The following is a 21,965-nucleotide window of genomic DNA, read 5'->3' on the forward strand; positions in this document are numbered from 1 at the left end:
AGACTGTACATATTAGTATGAATTTTTCGGTAAAGAAGATGCTTTGTGGAACACTTCAGAAGTTCTTGTTGTTCGAAATAACTGGGCCTTCTATGTTTTCAGCGAATTTTTTCTTCTCTCGACATCATTAGTTCACTTAAGAATTATTCCATTTCGTGTTTTTTATAGTTTGATGTCCTTTAGGTTCATAATTATTATGCTTCAGTTTAGCCACAACAAAATCTCTAACTGTAACTTTCTGGACACTTTAGCTATTCTTTAAGTTTCTGCGTCATTTGTTTTTCTCAGGTGTTTGATACGTATGCGCGTTATTTCTTGCTCACTTAAAGGCATCACCCCACGATTCTGGGGTGGTACGGATTTTGGGTGGGTTATGCCTATACAGGGTCGTAGATTGTGGAGAAAAGGGTGTTTCCGTTTATCTCTTCCTAATCGCCGTTAAAAAAACGGCCCGGAAGATGCGTGCACAAGCGTAGTGCGCTCCAATACAACTCTTCGTAGACAAAAGCGCACCCGAACGCTCGAAGCCTACGATCCCGTATAGGCATAACCCACCTGAAACCCGTACCACCTCAGATTCGTGGGGTGAAGCCTTTAGAGGAAGCATACCACAAATCTGGGGTGGTACAGATTTCAGCTGGAGTATCCGTATACGGTGTCGTAGGTTATGGAGGCCGGGGTGGTTCCGCTCATCTCTCCCTAAATCACTGCAAGCTGAATGCTGTTTTGTACGATGCCTTCTATTGCAGCGCACCACCCTTGCAGGCGTAGCGTCCCTTGTGGCCTATCGGGCAGTTCGAATTGATTTTCGACGAATCGCAGGGAGGAGGCGGCGCGAGGGGTGGAGCGTTGCAATAGATGGCGTAGCTTTTTGGAGGCAGCTGTTTGTAGTGATGCAGGGGGAGATGAGTGGAACTACCCCCGTCTCCATAATCTACGACCCCGTATATGGATGCCCCAGCTGAAATCTAATAATCTACGACCCCGTATACGGATACTCCACCTGAAATCCGCACCACCTCAGATTCATGGTACGCTGCCTTTGAGGGAGATTCCCTCTATCACACATCTCATAGCCAGCACTGCTTCCAATATTTATTTGTTGTCGTTAGAAAAACAAACGTACTTCTGATTTCTACACTCAGTTCAGTTCACTCAGCTTTCAGGCAGCATAAGTAATTCCTCGTCTTTCGAGGCGAGCCAAGAGTGTACCCAGTTTTTGGCTTTGTGAAAAGTGAAGTGCAGTAGGCCCAGGCTATTGGTCATCGACGGGAAAAAGTGATACTCGGAAAGAGCAATGTCTGGTGAATACAGCGAGTGGGGTAGGATATCCCATTGAAGCGCCTCCTGAATGTTTCTTTGATGATTTTTGCAACATATGGCCGAGCGTTGTCGTGGGCTTAGGCTGCAGTAGCTGATAGTAGATCACTCCTAACTGATTCCACCGAATGCACAGCCAAAGATTCTTGCCATGAATATTCGGTTGGGCCGCTGTTGTTGATGCATGTCCGGGCTAACCTCACGATTTTGTATGTTTTGGGTCGTTGATGTATATCTATTTTTTTGTCTCCCGTCATGATTTGATGCAAAAACCCTTCCAGTTTTGCCTTCGGAGCATTTGTTCGCGCGCAAGAAAACAGCGCTCGACGTCTCTTGGCTTGAGTTCATACGAAACCCAACCCAATAGGGGATAACATAACAACAAATAACTGTGGCAATACGGGATACCATAAGAACAAATAACTCGGTACCAAATATACATACAATGTACATGAATGTGATAATAATGTACATAATACTCCAATAAGCCGAACTTTTATGAACTGCGCTAGACCCGCCGCGACTGTCGGATACATTATTTGAATGATGTAGTATCGCAACTAATTGATGTCACAATACACAAACCTTTTTTGTAGTGGTGGGAACATGTTATATACATCAAAGGGCTTCTAACTAGTGAAGTATTGTAAAGGTTGGTGTGTTGTTATGTCTTAATTGTTGTTGAAACTAGGTTAAGAACACACAAGAGTTCATGTTTCATCTTCAATCGTGCTAAATTTTGCACTGTTTTCTCCACAGATCACGTTTCCATCTCACTTCAAAGCCTATATCATTCTTCAGAAATTCACCTTGATCACTTTGACTAACGTCGTTCTTCGAACTGGTCGAGCGGGCGCCAGTAGTCCTTCCATTTGTCCCGATCACGTGCCAGAGTCGCCCAATGGTTTCTTCTTTCGCGTAAGACACGAAGAGCATCGTATTTTTCTTTCAAAGACTTTGTGAAGAAGTCTGACCATCGGGTCGGCGGTCTTCCTGTAGTGCGCTTAATATCCTGTGGAACCCAGGTCCAACGGTTGTCGTTGAAGCGCATCACGTGTCCGACCCATCTTATTTTGCAGCACTTGGCAAATGCGGCAGCTTCTCTGATCCTCAATCGCTGACGTAGGACAGAACTTCGAATCCCGTCCCTCACTTGCGTGAAGTGGGATACTCCTAACATCACTCTTTCGATTGAGCGTTTAATGACGCTCACCGCAATGTCTTCCTGCTTGCGAAGTGCACAGATTTCTGAAGCATAGGTCAAAGCAGGAAGTACGGTGGTGTTGAAGAGGTGAGCACGGAGCCGGGTGTTCCTGGTCTTCTTCACTACATCCTCGATGCTCTTGTACGCGCCCCAAGCCGCTCTTCTCTTCCTGCCCAGCTCGGGGGCAGGTCGTTCATCAAATTCAATTCCGGACCCAGATAAACGTAGCTGGTGCATTCGGATATGTTCGTTCCGTTGAGCGTGAATGGGGCATCCGAGACCCATCCGTTCCGCATAAACATCGTCTTTTGTAGATTCAGCTGAAGACCGATGCATCCACATGTTTCGTCGAATTCGGTCAGCATTCGTTCCGCTTGGCTGATGCTAGGTGTTATCAGTACGATGTCATCAGCAAAGCGCAAATGGTGTAGCTGCCGACCGTCAAACTTCAATCCCATGTCGTCCTATTCCAGTTTTCGCATTGCGTTCTCGAGGGTGGTCGTGAATATTTTAGGTGAAATTGTTTCACCCTGTCGTACCCCTCTCTTCACGTCAATGATGATATTCTTGTAGAATGGCGAAATTCTTGTCGTGAAGTTACTGTACAACTCTCGAAGTATCTTTATGTACTCAGTAGGGACACCCTGGTTCTCCAAGGCCTCCATGACCGCTTCTGTCTCAATTGAGTCAAAAGCCTTCTTTAAAGGCATCACCCCACGAATCTGAGGTGGTACGGATTTCAGGTGGAGTATTCGTATACGGGATCGTAGATTAAGGAGGGGAGGGGGGATTCCGTCAATTTCTTCCTAGTTGCCGTAAAAACGGCCCAGAAGATATGGCTTCGAACGTTCCGGCGCGCTATTTTCCACAACGAGTTCCATTGGATTGCGTCAGCCGTGTGCACACGCCGCATCTTCCGGACCGTTTTTTACACCCACTAGCAAGAAATGGACGGAATAACCCACCTCTTCATAACCTACTATCCCTTATACGAATACTCCACCTGAAATCCGTACCACCTCAGATTCGAAACAGTGTGAATGTGGTCAATCGTGCTGATTCCTTTTCGAAACCCTGATTGCTCGCATGGCTGTCCTTCATCCAAGACTTTTTCAATCTTATTAAGGATCACTCTTGTAAAGAGTTTGTAGATGACGGACAGTAGGCAGATTGGGCGATAGTTGCTGATGTCATTTGGATCTCCCTTCTTATACAGCAACACGGTCTCGCTGGTCTTCCACTGCTTGGGGCCTTGCATTCCGACAGGTAACGAGTGAAGAGTCTCGCCAGAGTGTTGATAAGAACTGGCGGACGATTCTTCAGTTGTCAAGATTTTATCCTGTCGGGACCGGGTGCCGTACGATTTCTTACCGACATGATAGCATATCGTACTTCGAACGGGAGAACCTCAGGAATGACATGTCCGTCTTCCCTTAGATGGTGAGGAGGCAAGTGGACATGTCTGTCGAAGAGATCGGAGTAGAATTCGTAGATGATTTTCTCCATTCCCCTTCTCGATGCTATGGCTGCTCCATTTGGGTTCCGGAGAGCAGTCATCCTCGTCTTGTGACTGGCGAAGTCTCGACGGGCGTAGCGAATGCTGTGTCCTGCCTCTGCAGCTTCAGCCAACACTTCTGCTCTTCTCTCTTTGAGGTCTTCTTTTATCGCCTCTCTGCAAAGCCTTGCGAGCTCGGGCATGAGTTCCTGGTTGCCTGCTGCTCGTGCAGCTCCACGCTGACGTATCAACTCTAGAGTTTCTGGAGACAGGCGTCTCTTGATGGTTTTAGAACTCTGAGCCTTCCTCGTGCAGTCATGAAGATGTTCAACGAGCCGATCGTATTCCTTCAGTGGGTGACGTCGCACTTAAACTTCCTGGCTAGCATCATTAGATCTTCAATGGCCGCGTCTGATGCAAGCGTTTGGGCGTTATAAGTACAGATCGTCATCCTAACCCTTTTCCGTTTCGGTAGCCTACATGACTCCTACGACCGCGTCTTTCCTGGCGCTACCGTACCAAGGTTTCCTCTGGAATCAGGAAACTCTTTCTTATTACCGTGTTTTGCATAAAAATTTAAAACCCATGGGCAGGTTGCAAGCCTCTAGTCCCATGAGTTTTGGGGGAACGTTGTGCTCTCCCGGAGTGGACAGGTGGAGCTTATATATTGGAGGCGACTCCAAACCGCCTCCCTTGCACCTCCCAGTCACTTGATTGCAGGTTTTTGGCCGGACCGACGTGCGGGATACGGTAGTATTCTGAGCCGATCCTGGCACATCAGAAACAGGGAGTCCTTCCCTGAATCCACCTGCGTCTCAGAGCAGGTACAAAGTCGCTTTTGGTCCGCGATTAGCCCCTTATCCGACACTCGGGGACGCCCACGTAGCCTCGCGACTAACCAGCTGTGATCCCTCTAGTGAGGGAGATCCGTGTTCTTCAGGAATTAGACAGAAATAATGAAGGTCGAGTTCTCTCTACGACATATCCGCAGCTATACGTAAGTTTCAAATTCCTTTTCAAGTCTCATCTCAAAATTTGGAATCCTTTCCTTGTTATTTTGCTTTCGGTCTGAATCGGACTAGTAGTAAAAATGTAGTTCACTGAACCAACCGTTGTCAACCGTTGTCATCTGTACAATAGAAGGATTTTCTGGACTTTTAAGACGTATTTGTTTCCGCCCTAGTCTCCTTCCTCTCTCGCGCCCATTGGCTCCTCACACCCTGCAATGAGTGTAGGGTGCTCTGGTTGCCATCCTCCATTACATTTTTTTAAAAAGTTTTTTGAAAGGTTTGAAAGTCTTGGTTGTGAGGAAGGTGCATGAATGAATGTTCGTATTTTTCATTTCTGTTCGCCCATCACGAGAAGAGGAACCGGTCTGGTTGTTATTTTCATCTGCATGAGACTTGTGGTTGTGGGGGAAACTACTGTCTTATGCGTTAGAAGGTCTTTTCTTCCGTCTTCTCCAAATTTTATCCTATTTTGTTGGCGTGCTAGCCAACGTTAAAATCTTCAATTCTAAGAGTACGGAGTAATAGATTGCGACTATGGGGCTCCGTGTAACCTTGCGTTAACTTCGCTCACAGGTAACTTTCACTAATAACCGACAAAACTGATGCTTAAAGGCAGCATACTACGAATTTGGTGTGGTACGGATTTAAGGTGGAGTATCCGTATACAGGGACGTAGATTATGGGGAAGAGGGTATTTCCGCTCATTTCTCCCTGCATCACTGCAAACAGCTGCCTACAGAGTGCTGTTTTGTACGACCCCATCTATTGCAACGCTTCACCCCTTGCGCCGCCTCCTCCCTGCGATTCGTCGAAAATCAATTAGAACTGCCCCGATAGGCAGTAAGGGACGCTACGCGTGCAATTGTGGCGCGCTGCAATAGAAGGCATCGTACAAAACAACATTCTGGAGGCAGCTGTTTGCAGTGATTCAGGGAGAGATGAGCGGAACCACCCCCGTCTCCATAATCTACGACCCCGTATACGGATACTCCACCTGAAATCTGCACCACCTCAGATTCGTGGTATGCTGCCTTTAAAGATGATAAGGGAGCAAGAGTAGAAGATTCTGTTGTCGTCATCTGTACAGGAAAATGTGCTCAAACTGGGCTTCAGCTGGACTCGAGAGAGAGAAAGAGAGAGAGAAAGAGAGAAGGAAGGAGGGAAGAAGAAGGTGTAGGAGGGATATATCAAATATGGAAAGAGGGTGCGTTAAAGCCCATAAGAAATTGACAATTTTGGAATCTACGGCGAATATATAGGAGTAGAATGTAGTTTATGAATATGAGCGTGAGCACCCTCAATTCGTACTAGGAAAAGTAGTGTGGAACATAGAGGACTGTTCTAACGTAGCTTGTAAGAACTGAGGCGGATTTTACGCCATTTTTTACGACGATTAGAGAAGTATGAGCGGAATCGGGTTCCGCAATTTACAACTCCATCTCTAGCTTTCCTCTCATATTCCATCTTCGTGGCATGCTGCGTTTAATGCGCACGGGTTACGCTCATCTGATTGAACACACGGCAAGGCATACGTTACAAATGCTGCAGAGATTACTTATGAATAAGTTATTCTTCATCAACTGAATGTGGTGTGCGTTGAACTGAATTAACCTGTGGTCAAGGCGAATAGAAACTAACAGCTAGTTTTGCTTTGTGTACCGCAGTGGATCGCTTGGCCTCTATTTTTGGAATAGCTTTTCGGGAGGATGATATTCCCTCCGCGAAGAAAAGGAGAATTTTTGCATTTTATAGTTACTACATAAGTTTGATAACTCTCCGTTTATCCTTTCGTTTTTCATTTTAATTCGATTTTACCGTAAGAAAATCGGCTACTACAACGCGGTCTATGGTTGGAAACTCCCCTCAGTTAACCAAACCTTTCGTCTCCTTGGAACCGAAAAATCAGACTTGTCTGGGAGAAGAAAAACATTAGCTTAGTACATCGGGTAATCCTGCAAGTCAGTGTATAGGGTAAACGCGAGTTCGTAAACCTCGAACGATTCTGAATAGAAGTCAAATGCATTGGGGTATCTCAAGCGGATTGATGGACGTTTCATCCTTTCTATTTACACTTTTTTAATCGATATATGTCCGCACTGACGATTTTAAGTAGTCGTTGTGATATTAAAAATGCAACGCTTGCAGTGCAGTGTTTCTTTTGTGCGTTGTTGATTTTGCTTGCAAGCAAAGCGGCAGCAACTTTTGACGGCAGCATCTTGAACTAAAAGTGTTCATTCTCGCAGTAACAACCAACACACTCTATTTCTTCTACAAACACTCATTTGTTGAACGACACTGTATATTGTGGCGTTGGTGTGAACTGCTTCCTTCTCACAGCTAGAAATCGCAATTAGAAAATTGCGAGAAGATGTAATGATGTTAAGTAACTGCAATAATAGTTATATCTTCGTGAATGATCATCAGCCCCATAAGTTTTTCCTCTGCGTAAGACGTGGTGGTGCCAGCGGTTTCAGTCAAGGTCCTGTGATAGTACTTCCAGTTTTCAGAATGAGCGAACCTCTGAGGCATTTAAGGTTCGATTTTAACACGTTGACTGCCGCATTCGCTTTGGTTCAAGTTTTTTTTCTTACCGAAGAGGAAACGATGATTTGTGGCGAGTTCTAAAAGGTTAATAATGACGAAAGTGGTAATATAGGCTACAGTCAAACGGATTTATATCGATCCGAAAGTGAAATCAGTTGCCGCATACACTGAAATCTACGCGTCTAGAAGTCAACTTGTTCAGGACGAAAATTTCTCGGACGTAAGGTAATGTGCTCTCTAAAAGAATGTCATCATGCATTGCTCTCCTGTCTTTTTCGCTCGAGTCAGTGTCTTCTGTGAGCCATTTTAACCACTCATTCTTTTTTAAAATCTTTGTAGTTCTGCAATCTTTTTTTTCACAGTTTAACAAGGGCCGTATCGTGTCGAGTCACAATTACTTTTTGGATTTTCGATAATTTGCTGCTAAAATTCATCTGTGGTTAGAATTACCGCGTTTCTAGTTTCGATTTCCGCTCTTTTGATCTCGTCACACAAGAGATTTACTTATTTCGGAATTACATCCTGCACTACGCTGTTTACCGAACTTCTGATCAAAACTGCACTTTCTGGGGACTGGTTCTTATAGCGTTTTCTGCGCTGGACGCCAATGAGATTCACCTCGATTATCCTTTGAAGGTTTAATGGAGGAACAGGAACAGCTAAAAAGTTTTAACGTAGCAAAATAGCTTTCTAATGGCTATTTACTTCAAACGTTGAGCTGTCTCACCCACTTCTTGAAGATGTGATCAGTGATATTGAGGTCGAGGCTTTCAACCGATTGGCCCACATCATCACGTTTTCGCGGAATGAGGTAATGGAATTCTGTCTAGGAAGGCTTTGACAGTTCGAATAGTTTGTGGAGTACACGAAGTTACTCTTAGGATTTGTTTCGATGCAAGCATACGCTTCGAAATGAAGTTTTTTTTCCAGTATTTCTGTCACGGTGAGTCTATTAAGGTCGTATGGAGGACGTTATAATCAGTCAAATATGTTTATAGCTGTGTATTTCATCATTGTGTTCATTCAGAAACAAGTAATCGAGAGAATAATAGCTGCACACGAATACATGTGACGTACTACATTCTCGCTAATCCACGGCCTCCCCTCCCTTCTTCCATAAGGGCAGATTAGCGGAGAAATTTCATTGTTGACATAGGACGAGCAGTTCTTCATCCTTTTTTAGTTCTCTCAATAGTGTTCTGGATGTTTGGACGGGTTTTAGGCGAAGAGGAGTTCATGTATTAAGATTTCTGGTTTTGAGTAACAGATACTGTTTTGAAAATATCAAAATAATGGGCGGTGGTCGTTATCTGCACGTGGTCATTCTCGACGAAGTGTCATCGAAACGCCTCTGTCTTTGCATAGCTTTTGTGGTGCGATCTTTTACGTTTCCCGTTCGCGAACCGGCTCGAAGCGATGCTGCGTGCAATATAGCAGTGGCCAGCGCAACTTGTTTGGAATCGGTGATCGTTGTGGAAGAAATCGATTTTCTTCACAAAAAGAAGAACACTCATAGTAAAATGCGAATCTTTTGTGTTATGTAAATTGAGAAGAAAATGAGGTGATATGAATCAAGTCTACAAGATTATTTTTCTATTGTGTTTTAAGAAATCGATTATCTAAAACTCTTTTGTGGATTTATAGTCGGGTTCTCAACTTTCTATTCATTTTTGTGGACGCTTTGAGGATTAGTTCCAAAATATTTATTAAGTACGATCACGACTCAATAGGTTACAGTAAGACTTGGTAGAAGAGATCCTAACCTGTTGTTGGTGTTTTTCGCAAATATAGAAACATAAACAAGACCGATGATAGAAAGAATGGTGGATGTGTAGAAGGCGTATGTAAAGTGATAATGTTCCACTAGATGGGAAGCATATATGGGTAGCACGAAGTGGGAGATCCACTGGACCGTAGAGGCAAGTCCCGTCGCCTTGCCGAGATCGGTGATTTCGACAGCGCTGGAAGAATAAGATAAAGAAGGGAAGTAAAAGATCGAAAAGATGGAAACATCCGTAAAGATGAGGTTGCACTGAAATTAGGCGATGAATGCAACTTTTCCATCAGAATAAATCAGCATATTTGTCTTTCTTGGAAGGATTGGAATGAACGATTATTTTGTTTTTGTGCTGTTAGCCTTTGTTCGCTACCTTCGCACACCTTTCTAAGAGAAAGTAAACTGATTCACATTCAAAACTGTTGTTTTTCCTTTCGATATAAGCGCGTAGTTTCTACCTTGTGGCTATTTTCTACCACTGAATTATTTAAGTCGCTTTTTTTTCGTTCACGAATTAGGTTAGAAAACTTTTCTGAGCGTCATTTCTGGGCAGCACTTTTTCGTGTCGAAAAGTGATTTTGCATTTATCCGGTTTCAGGTTGGATCCGAAAAGCTAGATTAGATGAACAGGTACAACTCGCTCTCTTCTAACTTTTTTTCCAACTTCTGAACCATTGTCATTTGAAAAGCCTCAAGCCTCTTTGAAAAGTGAAGCAGTGGAAAGTGATTAAATATACCTACCTGGTGATCTGAGTGCAGGATTCTGCATACGCCACAGCATATGCTCCCGTCTGTATAGCAGTAATGACGAGAAGTTGTTCAAATGTGGACGTGAATGAAACGGCGAAATAGCAGAGAATTAGGCCTATCATGGCGACTTGAAGCAGGGTCCGGGGACTTGCCCTCCTTTGTAAAATCGGCAATATGACGAACTGCACACCGAGCAAAGAAACAGCCATTACCAATAGAACTATGGCAGAGTCATTTGTGTCTTTCATGTAGGAGCGTAGAAGGAAGTTTCGTGAGATCATCTCGAAACAAACGTATGATGAAACTATCAGCGCTCGGAGAATAAGCCCTTCTTTCAGTGCTGTGTTCTTAGTGATCATCGGCCAGTAGTCTTGCGGTCGTAGTCGAGCAGTGGCCAGACGTGGAATAGAATGAGTGGTGGGGAGAAAGAATATAAGTACGGGCATTAACGTAGCCAACAACGCAGCACCACATATGAACTGCGAAATCCGAAGCGAGGTATAGGCAGCGATTTTCGAGCCGATGATCGGGCCGAAGAACATGGCCATCGCCTGAAATAGAACGATTGACTCGATTGTTGACTTAGGGGGTCTGAGTGTGTTCGCGTGACTACCGTTCTCAAATTTGTATTGCTGCGAAGCAGTTTTTCTCGCACTCCTACTTTTAATCGCGGTAACTTTATGGGAAGACTACGAATATGCATCCATTGCGTCACCTTAGCTGGTGGTCATCAAAAACCAGATCTTGCCGTTGTATGCGCAGAGACAAGTCGGGCTGTGGCAGTGGCTAACAAATCTCCTTGTCCTAAGCGTGCAGTCGTCGACCAAGAAGACTTGCTAAGGCAACTGACCAGCTTTAATAAGACCTATTCGTAGATTCTCGTATTCTCTGGATTCATTTAATGTGAGACTAAATAAGAAGTGAAGCTCATACTGGCGAACTTTCTGAACTGTCCTTCTAATTAAAAAAAAGAGTTAACCTTGGTACTGCGGTACTAAGCGAATCAGGTTTGCTGGGTTCTTCAATTTGTCACTTCCTACAGGTTTGATTGAAAAGGAAGGAGAAATTGCTGAGACGAGTTAGTTGAATTCAGCTAATAACTCCAGGATTGATTGTCTAGTCGTATGTTTATGAACTTAAAAAATTATACACCTGAGGGAATGTGAGCTTCATTAGTGCTCCTGTCCTCTCCCGTTCAGTAGTGACCGTTGCCAAGTACATCTCAGTGGTACCATCTAATTGATATCCAAAACGTAGAATCTTAAGATAATTTTCGTGGAGAAGAACGAATCTAATAGATGGAATAGTATCAATTTCCAAACCTGAAGGAAGAAGAATCCGTACCAGGATTTAGCAATAGAAATGCCAGAATAATAAATAGCAGTGAAAAGGCATGACAACATGAACATTGCCTTTGGTCCGGCAGAGTCAGCCATCTGAACATGTCACATTTAATTGTCCAAAGGAAACCGTGAAAGAATCTTAAGAATCTCATAACATGAGGGAAAAAAGTAAGCCATTGAATTTGACGGACCTGACCGAATGCGAGCGCTCCAATCGCATTGCACACACTGCCAAAGGCTTGAATATATCCTAGATCCACTATAGTCATCACTTCAACAGTATCCCATTGTAGGAACGATAGTAACGTAGTAGTCCACTGTGTGCCCATGTGCCATAGCCCGAATATCAGGCAAAGTGTGAGCATAACTCGCTGTCGTTTTTCGATCGACATGATTAGCTTAGAATGCTAATGCAGTACAGAATGAAGTCCAGAAAGGAATTAATAGCCGTGTTTGAAGTGTGGGTTATAGGTATCCAAGATAAGCCAACGTACGTCTAGCTGAAGGCGACGCAAGCAACGCAAGACGTGCTCGCCACGCCCAGCTGCGGCCTATTTTCACTTTCGCCTCGTCGACTGTGTCCTCCGGTCCAATACAGGTTTCCCGTTCAATTGACGCCCGGTCGGAGCGTAAGACTTTTTTGTCAAGCAGAGATGTGCCCGCGTGGCTGACATGAGGACCGCTCTTTCCTCGGTGCTATGCTATGCCTCACTTTCATTTTAGGTCATTCTTCCTGTTTATGATGATTTGCGTTCCAAGTAGAGGATTTTTTTCTCAATGAACTTCTTTTGCTGCAAGTCTTAAATGCTTGCTTTTGTCATTTGTTACCTTGAAAAGTCTGCATGTACTTCCATGTCCGCGAAGACGTGTTCTGTGGAAGGCAGATATTTGTACTCTCTTTTCCTTCCACTTTTTTTCGGAAGCAGACATTCAGCCTTTTTCTTTCGATAATCATCCGCTTAATTTATGGGAGATGAAACTCGCTCTAGAAATTGATTTTAAAATATGTCGCAACTACTGCATTCCATTTATTTGATTGGTTTCAGGTGGTCTGGATCTAAAAACGCAGGAAGCTGCCCTACGGTCGAATCCTGATGTCGTTGTTGCCACTCCTGGAAGACTTATCGATCACTTGCACAATTCGCCGTCCTTTTCGCTAAACACCATTGAGGTACTGTCTTTATAAGTTTGAATATTTGGACTCTTTTTTTGTTAGAAAATGGTTGCAATAATTTCCTCTCATTGCTTGGGTGTTATGACTCAGTAGGTTTCTACTCGCCCATGATGCAATTAAAAGCGTTCTTAATTTCACTCAAACTTTCCAGTTTTCGTACTCTTCCACATAAAACACTTGATCCTTAATGACTGCGTAGCTTTTTGACTCATTTTCCTCTAGGTCTTAGTTCTGGATGAAGCAGATAGAATGCTTGAGGAAGCGTTCAAGGACCAAATGAACGAGCTGATCCGGTTATGCGCGCCAAACCGACAGACGTTGTTGTTTTCGGCGACGATGACAGACCAAGTGAGGCTTTCCTCACTTGTTGACGAGTGCACTTCTCCGAGTGCAGGGGGATGAAAGCTTTCCCGCCCGGTTTCCCTCGCTCCTATAGCTGGTTCTTGTAGATTGATGAGTTGGCATCGATGTCCTTAAAGAAGCCAGTAAAGATATTCATAAACGAGAACACGGAAACTGCGTTAAAACTCAGGTGAGAAATAGGCTCCGATGAACGCTTTACTGTAGTAACTAGAAAAACTAATTTCAGACAAGAATTCATCCGGATACGTCCAGGGCGTGAGGTCGACCGTGAAGCCATAATTTCTGCGCTCGTTACCCGGACCTTCCAGGTGAATTGGATCGAACAGTGTACATTCCTTTCGGATCAGTGGTTAACATCTACAAAAAGTCTTGTTCCGACTAGCAGACACAGAAACGGGAACAGCTTCCTCCTAAGGAAATCCTTTGCATCATATCTCGTATCTTTTTGATTTATTTACATATACTCCATGAGTTTTGTCGGCTCCGCGCGTTGCGTGCTTGGGGAAAACGAACACTGACATTGTTCTTCTCTACACTCGCCGATCGATGAGACGATAATCGTCTTGGCGCTGATGCAAACATAAAAGACTTGTGCACCACAAAATAATCCTAATAATCAGGTGCGGTTGGACAAAAAAGGACGAAAACTTCCGAAAACAATAAAAGAAACGTCCCAATTGTCATATCGGCGCCTTCGTCCTATCGATTGCTTTTATATCACTCAGCATGCATGGAAAGGCAGAGTACTAGTGGTCCTTTCTGGCGAGAACGTGACGTATCAGGACGATAGAATACAGCTCGACATAGGTACTGTACACGCACTGTAGACTGCTTGCTCGCTTTAACTTCGAAATCAAAGAGCTTCGAAGTGATCTATGATTTTTCTTGGGTGTTAATAATAACCACAACGAATAAAGCTCACTTTAAATCGTAGTAGCCTCCTGCTTCAAAATGTAAAAATTGCCTTGAAATGTTTGCGCTCAATGTCATCTACTGTGTATTTTTTCTTAAAGTAAATAAATAATATTTTAAAAAAATAAAAAAATAAATATAAAGTATTTCGTAGTATAAAGTATAAAATAAATATAAAGTATTTCATTCTGCACAAAAAATTTACAATCATTTTAGGAAAATACCATAATATTTGTGAAGATGAAGAAGGATTGTCAACGTATGCACATCCTTCTTGGCCTTCTAGGACTGAAAGTATGTTCTTATTTTTCTTCATCTTCCAGTTGAGACGTTTCGGTTTTGTACTTCCTTTACACCTAGGTAGGACAGATGCACTCTTCTCTTTCACAAGCTCAACGTATCGACGCTTTGTCTAAATTTAAACGGAGAGAGGTAATTCATAACAATACTTTTGTATTGTATTAGCCGATTTTTTTTTTTTGTTTTATTGAAGGTAGCTTTGTTTTTTAATGTGTCTAGGCCATGACTCAGCGACCGCCTCAGTTGTTTTAGAAAATTGCGAGTCTGTATTTGAACAGTTTTTCGTGCAATGCACTTGTCAAACGCTGTCTATTTTTGTTGATACGTTGGATATCAAGCGTAACAAGTGTTTGTCAAGGAGACCATTTGAAAATTTTAGTAGAACTAACCGTGAACTTTCCACACAGCTGGTCTGATCTGTTCTAGTGCCACCGACTGTGTTCCTCCGGGTAGTCCATGTAGTCGCCGCATCTGCGCAGAGCACTTTTCCTTTGGCTTGATACATACCATTTCTTCTTTCAGCTTTGTCCCAGCCAAAGATGTATCGTATCGCGCTCCCTCTGTTTCATACATTTTGCGGCGACTACATGGGTTAAAGAGTTTGTCAACATTGTTCTTGTAATCAAGGAATAGGAACTAGGAAGGCTAAACAATGCATTTTTGCTCTTCACATTTCACCGTTTCTCTCACTGGAGAATGACAATATAATAATGATACAATAAGTTCTTTGAGAAATAGTCCAATTCGTCAAACATGCTTCAGCGCCCTGATTTCAGCATTTTGATCGCTTTATGTTTTAGTAGTCGCAAGCTCAGCTAATGAAAAATAGCGACCAAAAAATTGTGCACACAATTTTTTCCTATATTTCTTTATTTCATTGAAATTTGCCTATTGATGCGTGTAGCAGCTCGCGTATCAACTTATCAGATTGTCGCGTAATTTCTTCTTTCTCGATTTTCTTTCGAATAAAACTTAATAAGGAAAATGTTGCGAAAACTCTTCTTTTTCAAGATTATATTCACGAGAAGCGTAGTGCTGCTTAACTTGATTGGGAACGGCTTTTTCGTCTCATCACCTTTCAGAAATAAGAGTGGAAAGATACAAACAGGTGCTTTTACGTCTACAGAGCAAATGTAACTTAAAAACAGTCGAATATAAAAATATAATTGTTTAAACGATTATGTCTGCGTTAGATGCTGGAAAGGATTGTTCTCCACCCCAGGCAATGTTGAACGTCTTTGTAAAGCGTTGTATCTTCTAAGTATTTTACAACAAAGAAAAGCGAAAGACCAACATAAGTGAAAGAAGGGCGATTTCTCTGCGAAAAGCCTGTCTAAATTAGCTGGTCGAACTTTTTATTATACAAAAGTTGAGAAACCTGAAACGGGCGGCAGCGAAAGAGCGAAGAAGGAAAGAAGAGCAATAACATCAGTATTTGGTTTCCTACGGTCGTAATTTGAACTGATCGTGTGGTTCGCCATTTATCGAGATGAGGTGTAAGAAAAATAACTTTCCCAGAGAAGGCCAGATTTAGAGAGTGCAATACGTTAGCATGAAAAATTCCGGGCAGAAGTGGCAACCACGTGCAGAAGAATGTTTTTATTTGTGAATACGACGAAACAAACCCCATCTGTGAAGTGAAAGATGAACGGCTTGCTTTGGAAGTAGAGCTTGAAAAAGTCCAAGGAGGAGATCTACTCTGAGGTGTTGAGCGAGGACAGTTTTGAGTCATTTTCGATGCAAAAAGGTATTTCTAGGAAATGAAAATTAATTTCTTGAATTTTACTGGAAATATAAATCTTGGGCACACGTCTGTTATTTACAGTTCGTCACCAAATCCCTTGAATCCATAGGTGTCCAATTTACTTGAAACCGCTGTAATACACACGCTACATACATCAGCGCTTGTGGGAATTTTCGAAATTGTATTCTGTTCACCAACAGGTGCAGTTCTGTACGTATTTTGCTAGGATCAGACCGAAAAAATGAAATCTTCATTCGAAGTTAGAATACAAAGAATCAGAAGCAGCGAGTTGATCAGTTTTTCCGACGCGCAACTCTTTACACCCGCAAGGGCATTAAAACAACTTTTGTCTATTTCATCTCGTCACTCCTATGCGCTAAAGAATTACCTGGCTGTGTAAACAACTGCTCGGTCTAGTGATTTATCCGTCTACTCTGCATGGCTACTACTGGAAGAGCAGAATGTGCTGCTAAAATTAATTGTTACTGTAGCAGTTTTCGAACTTTCAAGCTAGGCGTTATTGAAGGCAGCGTACCACAAATCTGACATGGTGATGCAATACTTAGGAAAAGCTAGAGATGAGGTTGTTGATTGCGGGATCCGCGGTAGTTCCGCTCGTCTCTCCCTAATCGTCGTAAAAAAGACGCGGAAAGCGGAAAAAGTTCCTATGAGGTGCGTCAGGACGCTCTCCTATGTACACGTTCTGGTGCCCTTAGCAGTCTATTCGTTGGTTCACTTGAAGAGGCTGATGAGACATCATTGATCTTCGACCGCTCGCAGGTAGTTGCGACGCGAGGGTGGCGCGCCGCAACTGAAATGGTCGTGAAAACGGCGTCTTCCACGCCGTTGTTATCCGGCGATTAGGAAGAGATGAGCGGAACCACTCCGGAACCCGCAATCTACAACCCTATCTCTAGCACTTTCCGCTGCTTACCTCACCATGTCGGATTCGTGGTATGCTGCTTTAAGGCAGTAACAAGGAGCTCGAATAGGTGGGGAAAACGAGTACTTTTTAGTACGCTTTTTTTATTTACGAAGAAAAGTGGAATGTATGGATGAAAGTCAATGGCCTAGAAACTCTCTTTGGTACGGTTAGCACTGCACGATAGCTCACCGTTTGATACACATTATATTCAGTCAAACTAGGTTTTTACCTTCAATATGTATTTGGATATGAAAAGAAAAATCTAGCTTGACTAAATGAATCTAGTTTATGTGTGTAAATATGAGTATATTCTCATGTGTGACCAGTGCTGGATTTGGATTGTATTTGCTGTGACCGCAAACCGAGGTGTCTGTGAAATTTGCGGATTTTTGTTCACTCTATGATAGTACTGTTTAAACGCTCAGTTATAATTGCAGCTAATTATCATGAAATTTTGAAGTGAAATGCGTAAACTATTATGCTGCCGTAATCAATGAGGTTTGACACTCAAGCCAGCCATCTCATTAGGAACCTGGGATAAGTATGCACATGAATGATATTTCATACAAATTGCATAATTTTTTTGGTAAGTTCATACGAGTAATAACGAAATAGGAGCACATTTTTATACGCGGGTTAAATACGCACGAATGCTCCTTACGTGAATACCAATGAAACACGTCATACACTGGGATGCAAATTCCATATGGGACTGCAACAAAGGGTATGTATTATTTTTGCTTTTCATGAGTCAGTGCGTAAGTGCGATTGTTCTTTCTATGTCCTTCTATTTCTACTTTCTATAAATTTTCGATTTGCAAAGAATACAAAATTTCATGAATGAGAGCGATTAATTCAATGGGTCATTCAATCAGTCAATCATACAAGTCATATAGTCGTAATCGGAGAAAATCATTCTCTTTTTTGTGGCTCTGCTTTGCATTACTGAAATTCTTTCGTAAAAGTGCATGGACAGAGAAATGCTTTTGCGTGTAGTGCATACTTTGTAGTTACTCTGTAAGAGGACATCACGTTATTTTATCTCATTACTTATTGTTCCTCATTCTCCAAGAAATTTCAAACTTAAGTGTTCACTTTAGGAACCATGCAAAGCGAGCTTCATTCTATAAGAGTTTTTTTTAGATCGACGTCTTAGTTTCGACCGATTTGGCTTCTCGAGGTCTCGATATCGAAGGAGTGCAAACAGTTGGTGCCATATTTACTTACCACGTGTTTACCTGTAACATATAGTTGCTCCTGTGAACAAATTTTCCCTTTCCTTCTTCAGGTCATAAACATGCACATGCCAAAAACAATCAAACAATATATTCACAGAGTTGGGCGAACGGCTCGAGCAGGGCGAGTCGGACGGTAGGACATTCTTTGGTTTCTTGTTTCACTTTTGTAAGTCAATACAGATATTGGTATCTTTTGTTCAGATCAATATCTCTTGTTGGCGAAGATGAACGGAAACTGCTGAAAGAAATTATCAGCACTAATCCAGATCGTAGTCTCAAACAACGTCAAGTCGCACCAGGTAAAACAGCTGCTTTTTTTAACTTCTTGTGCACAAACTCCTCGAATTTCATTTCGAGCATTTCAGAGGTTGTGGAAGCATATCGACAACGCATTGATGCACTAGAAGACTCAATCCATCAAATTGACCTTGAAGAAAAAGAGGAAAGAGAGTTACGATTAGCCGAGTCAGCCGTGAAGAAAACTGAGGAGAAGCTGGAGACGGGGACTACAGAACGGGAAGGACGTGTTTGGTTCAAGAAAGCGACAGAAGGAGGTAGTATTCCAAATTATGCTGCTATTTCTCTGCATTGTCTTTTTTTTTGACGGGATCAATGGATTTGAGATCCACCTATGAGGAGATGAGCGCTTTGAGAATACCAGTTAATCCTTCCACGTTAGTGCTGTAGTATTAGAGTGATTTCTTAAAATAATCCTGAATTCAGTAGTGTATCTAGGTAATTACTAGGAAGTCGGGATAATTGTAATTGTGAGCTTTACCCTTTCAGCACAAAGGTAAATGACTGACCAATCAGCATTTTTCTCTCGCACCGTACATCTCCCAACTTTCTAAACAATGTTCATTTTTAAGAATGTGAATGTACGCATATTTTTCCTAACGTTCAGAACGTGAACGAAAACGTGCAGAACGGAAAGCCATGAGGAAGGAGGAAATGAAACGAAAACAAGCCGAAAAAACGGTAGATTAACCTCTATCTCCTCTTCGCTTCATTTCAAGTTTTCCTTCTTGCAGCCGGAACAGATCCGGTTGGAACATGAGATGGCGTATCAAGCGCGAGAGGCAAAGAGGGCTCGACGAGGCAAGAACAGACGGCTGCGCGCCGTAGTCGAGACACCATTCAAGGTGAACGGCTTGTTTTTCTTAGTTCTTCGAAACACATGAAGTGAATGGAAACTAGTTCTCCTAGTTACTACTAACTAAATTTGCTGCTCTTAACTTCTACAAATGTTCTTTCTGCGCTTATTGAGCATCTACTTCTATGTATTCGAACTTCTTACATTTAAATCATCAGAATTAGGCAGATAAGAACAGTTTTTGAATATTTGTAGTGTAACTATTTTTTTACAAAATTGCTACTTAAAAAATACACTTTTTGCTACGAACTCGCATGTGACACAGTATCTGCTTGTGTCTGGAGTGGCAGTTTACAGCGGCGTGAGACTTTTTGCTGCAAAAGTATGCGGTTTTCATTACAGAAATGAACATACTGCGCTTAATACAACGCTTCGAAGGTGTTAAATGCATGACGGGCGCAACATGCTAAACAAGGAATATAGTGCTGAAAACGTTAACTTCGTGTTTAATGAATGCTACAAAATCGTCTAGGGATTCGATCGCTTGAAAAGACCGCGTCCTTCCGCAGCAGATCAAGCTGTAAATTTATGGATTTCTTGAGGAATAAAAAAGCATGGAGCTTTAGGGCGGCATGAATATTTTTTATGTCGGGATTTTTCCTTTTACTTTCTTCGCATTTTGTTTAACAAAGTGAGTAGACATCCAGCTAGATCTGTGCTGAAAACGTACAGTTTATTTAACTCTAGCATTTTTATGAGTAAGTTCCGTGAAAGCCTAGAGAACGAAAAGTTATATGATATTAATAAGTGAAAGTTATGTATTTCCACAAAAACTTCGAGCCGGCTACGCAGTTATGCGAAGAGAAGTATTACTCCATCAATCACCAAATTGTTAGATATTTCACTTCTTCTCTTTGTATTTTTCAGTTTTCTAGTAAATTAATGCGCAACTTCAATTTAGTAGAATTCTTCGTTTCGAGTTTATTGTATCTATGTTCTCAGTTCATTTGTAACTTAATAAATAACTCGTTTACAGAAGAGAATAACTCCATTGAAAAAGAAGTCATTGAAGTTGTCGGATCTTCCTGCGATTGAAGTGAGTTGTCACATTTCATTCACTTTTACTAAATTACTATTGTGCAGTAGTTGATGGAACTACAATGTAAAGTGAGATAAATGAGCTCAAAAACTAGTTTCAGGCCGCTCCCACTTCAAAGAACAAGAAGACTACTGTAGGAAAGAAATCGTCCTTCACATCAGCGTTAACAGCTGTAGGAAAGAAATCCGTTAAGAAAGCACGTCATGGGTGAGTTTAAAAAAATCTGTAGAAGTGCAATAGATGCGACTCTATATTCTTTGTTCTATTTTATATTCTCCTTTCCATAATATTATCTTGTTAATTAGCTAGTTAACTCCGAAACATATTTTTATAGTTTAGATGATGATTTTCGTTACAGTTAGTGCGCCTCGACATGTTTTAAACCTAAATCAAGACATCTCTGTCTAGAAAAAAGAAGAGAAAAAGTAGGAAAGCGTAACGATTGCCCCACATAGTGGTAATCTACGAGGAACATATTGGGATTTGCACAAAATAGATTGGTGCAGCGTTTGTTTTTTCTTGAGAGATAAAAACGGTACACCTTCCGTTGGAGCCGTTCCGTTTTTCTGTTTAGGAATCAGAAAAATACCAAAACGGAGGATCTTCTTCAGTTTCCTATTTTGCTTCCGTAGGGTCAATATTTCCTAGTTGCTCCTCAGCGTTATTGAGCAGTTGAAACAAAGATATTCTTTTTTCAATACGATTTTTTGCATTATAATAAAGTCGTAGTTGTTTACGACACAATGAATAGAACTCAGAAAACAATGACCAAGAATGTGGTATTACTTTTTACAGACCTGAAGACTCTGCATTCCAAAAAGCTCGTGTTGCTCATCGTCTGAAAACGAAAAAGAAGTAAATATTAGATCTCTAAGATCTGACTTCCTTTGTTCCTACCGAAATGTTGATATTGTTGTTGTTGAATCTGTTTTCTGTTGATCGCTGTTCGAAATAAACCTATTCTTTTCTCCACCACACATGCATATTTTTTAATTTTAAGGACGTAAATGAACCGCTTACGTGTGTTTGACTGCTACCTGAACTTGGCCACACATGCGATGCTCGGAACCGGTGCTCCACTGTTGGACGGTTGACGGAAGGACCCCTTTCACTTTTGGACGGTTTCGAAGGGATTTTCATCACTTGCACTGCACCTTACGAGCTAGACTCCCTTCAGATAAGGAGCGAGGCTTTATATCTCAGTTAAATTGAAGATAATATCGTATTTGTTGCTTATGGGTACGCTAAAAAAATTATATTTTATAAAGACATCCAAAAGGTGATACTACTGCTCTAAGGGGATGTTCTGTAGCAAACACAGATTGTGTTAAAACGCGCTGGCTGGCTCATCCCTGAAATAATAGATTCCTTCGCCGGAAACGGCGGGGTCTTAGAACACGGACCTTTACATTTCTTGCTCCATTTTTTTCCTTCTATTTTGTTGATGAGGCGGTTATTCTCAAACCTCTTGATCTGCCCGTGTAAATGGAAAGAGGCGCGTTCCGTACTTGAGGAAAAGTTAAACGGACATTCTAACGTGTCCCTCACTCTTATTTCACACAGAGACCCACTACTCCGTAACTTTGGTGAGTTTCTCGATGCCATTCCTCTTCCAACAATTGTTAGGGTTCACGTCACTTCAAAAGCCACGATTCCCCAGAAATTTAGACAGAC

At 42.1% G+C, this 21,965-nt stretch overlaps 3 protein-coding genes across 6 annotated transcripts; 1 reads left to right on the forward strand and 2 right to left on the reverse strand.

Moving 5' to 3' along the window:
* Positions 1-2,143: 2,143 nt before the first annotated feature.
* On the reverse strand, positions 2,144-2,860 carry RB195_006469 (uncharacterized protein; the record flags this gene model as incomplete). The annotated part of the gene is made up of 1 exon (XM_064179560.1): positions 2,144-2,860. One exon carries the CDS (start codon positions 2,858-2,860, stop codon positions 2,144-2,146), a length of 717 nt encoding a protein of 238 aa, XP_064036506.1.
* Positions 2,861-3,652: 792 nt separating this feature from the next.
* Positions 3,653-11,808, reverse strand: RB195_006470 (uncharacterized protein; the record flags this gene model as incomplete). 3 transcript variants are annotated; one of them, XM_064179562.1, is made up of 8 exons in its annotated part: positions 3,653-3,841; positions 3,896-4,366; positions 8,301-8,399; positions 9,465-9,534; positions 10,092-10,651; positions 11,253-11,360; positions 11,423-11,536; positions 11,635-11,808. In XM_064179562.1, 8 exons carry the CDS (start codon positions 11,806-11,808, stop codon positions 3,653-3,655), a joined length of 1,785 nt encoding a protein of 594 aa, XP_064036507.1. The 3 variants fall into 3 exon arrangements, with proteins under 3 accessions (XP_064036507.1, XP_064036508.1, XP_013304153.2); XM_013448699.2 differs by lacking the exons at positions 3,653-3,841; positions 3,896-4,366; positions 8,301-8,399 and having other exon boundaries at positions 9,297-9,534; XM_064179561.1 differs by lacking the exons at positions 3,653-3,841; positions 8,301-8,399; positions 9,465-9,534; ... (2 more) ...; positions 11,423-11,536; positions 11,635-11,808 and having other exon boundaries at positions 3,851-4,222.
* A 39-nt stretch (positions 11,809-11,847) lies between these two features.
* RB195_006471 (uncharacterized protein) lies at positions 11,848-21,150 on the forward strand (the record flags this gene model as incomplete). 2 transcript variants are annotated; one of them, XM_064179564.1, is made up of 16 exons in its annotated part: positions 11,848-11,914; positions 12,490-12,614; positions 12,840-12,965; positions 13,067-13,149; positions 13,207-13,288; positions 14,109-14,186; positions 14,253-14,324; positions 18,005-18,067; positions 18,150-18,232; positions 18,301-18,398; positions 18,465-18,653; positions 19,004-19,077; positions 19,131-19,241; positions 20,229-20,288; positions 20,392-20,498; positions 21,087-21,150. In XM_064179564.1, 16 exons carry the CDS (start codon positions 11,848-11,850, stop codon positions 21,148-21,150), a joined length of 1,482 nt encoding a protein of 493 aa, XP_064036509.1. The 2 variants fall into 2 exon arrangements, with proteins under 2 accessions (XP_064036509.1, XP_064036510.1); XM_064179563.1 differs by having other exon boundaries at positions 11,866-11,914.
* Positions 21,151-21,965: the final 815 nt, after the last annotated feature.

This window comes from Necator americanus, chromosome I (genome assembly GCF_031761385.1).
Source record: "Necator americanus strain Aroian chromosome I, whole genome shotgun sequence".
NCBI lineage: Eukaryota > Metazoa > Nematoda > Chromadorea > Rhabditida > Ancylostomatidae > Necator > Necator americanus.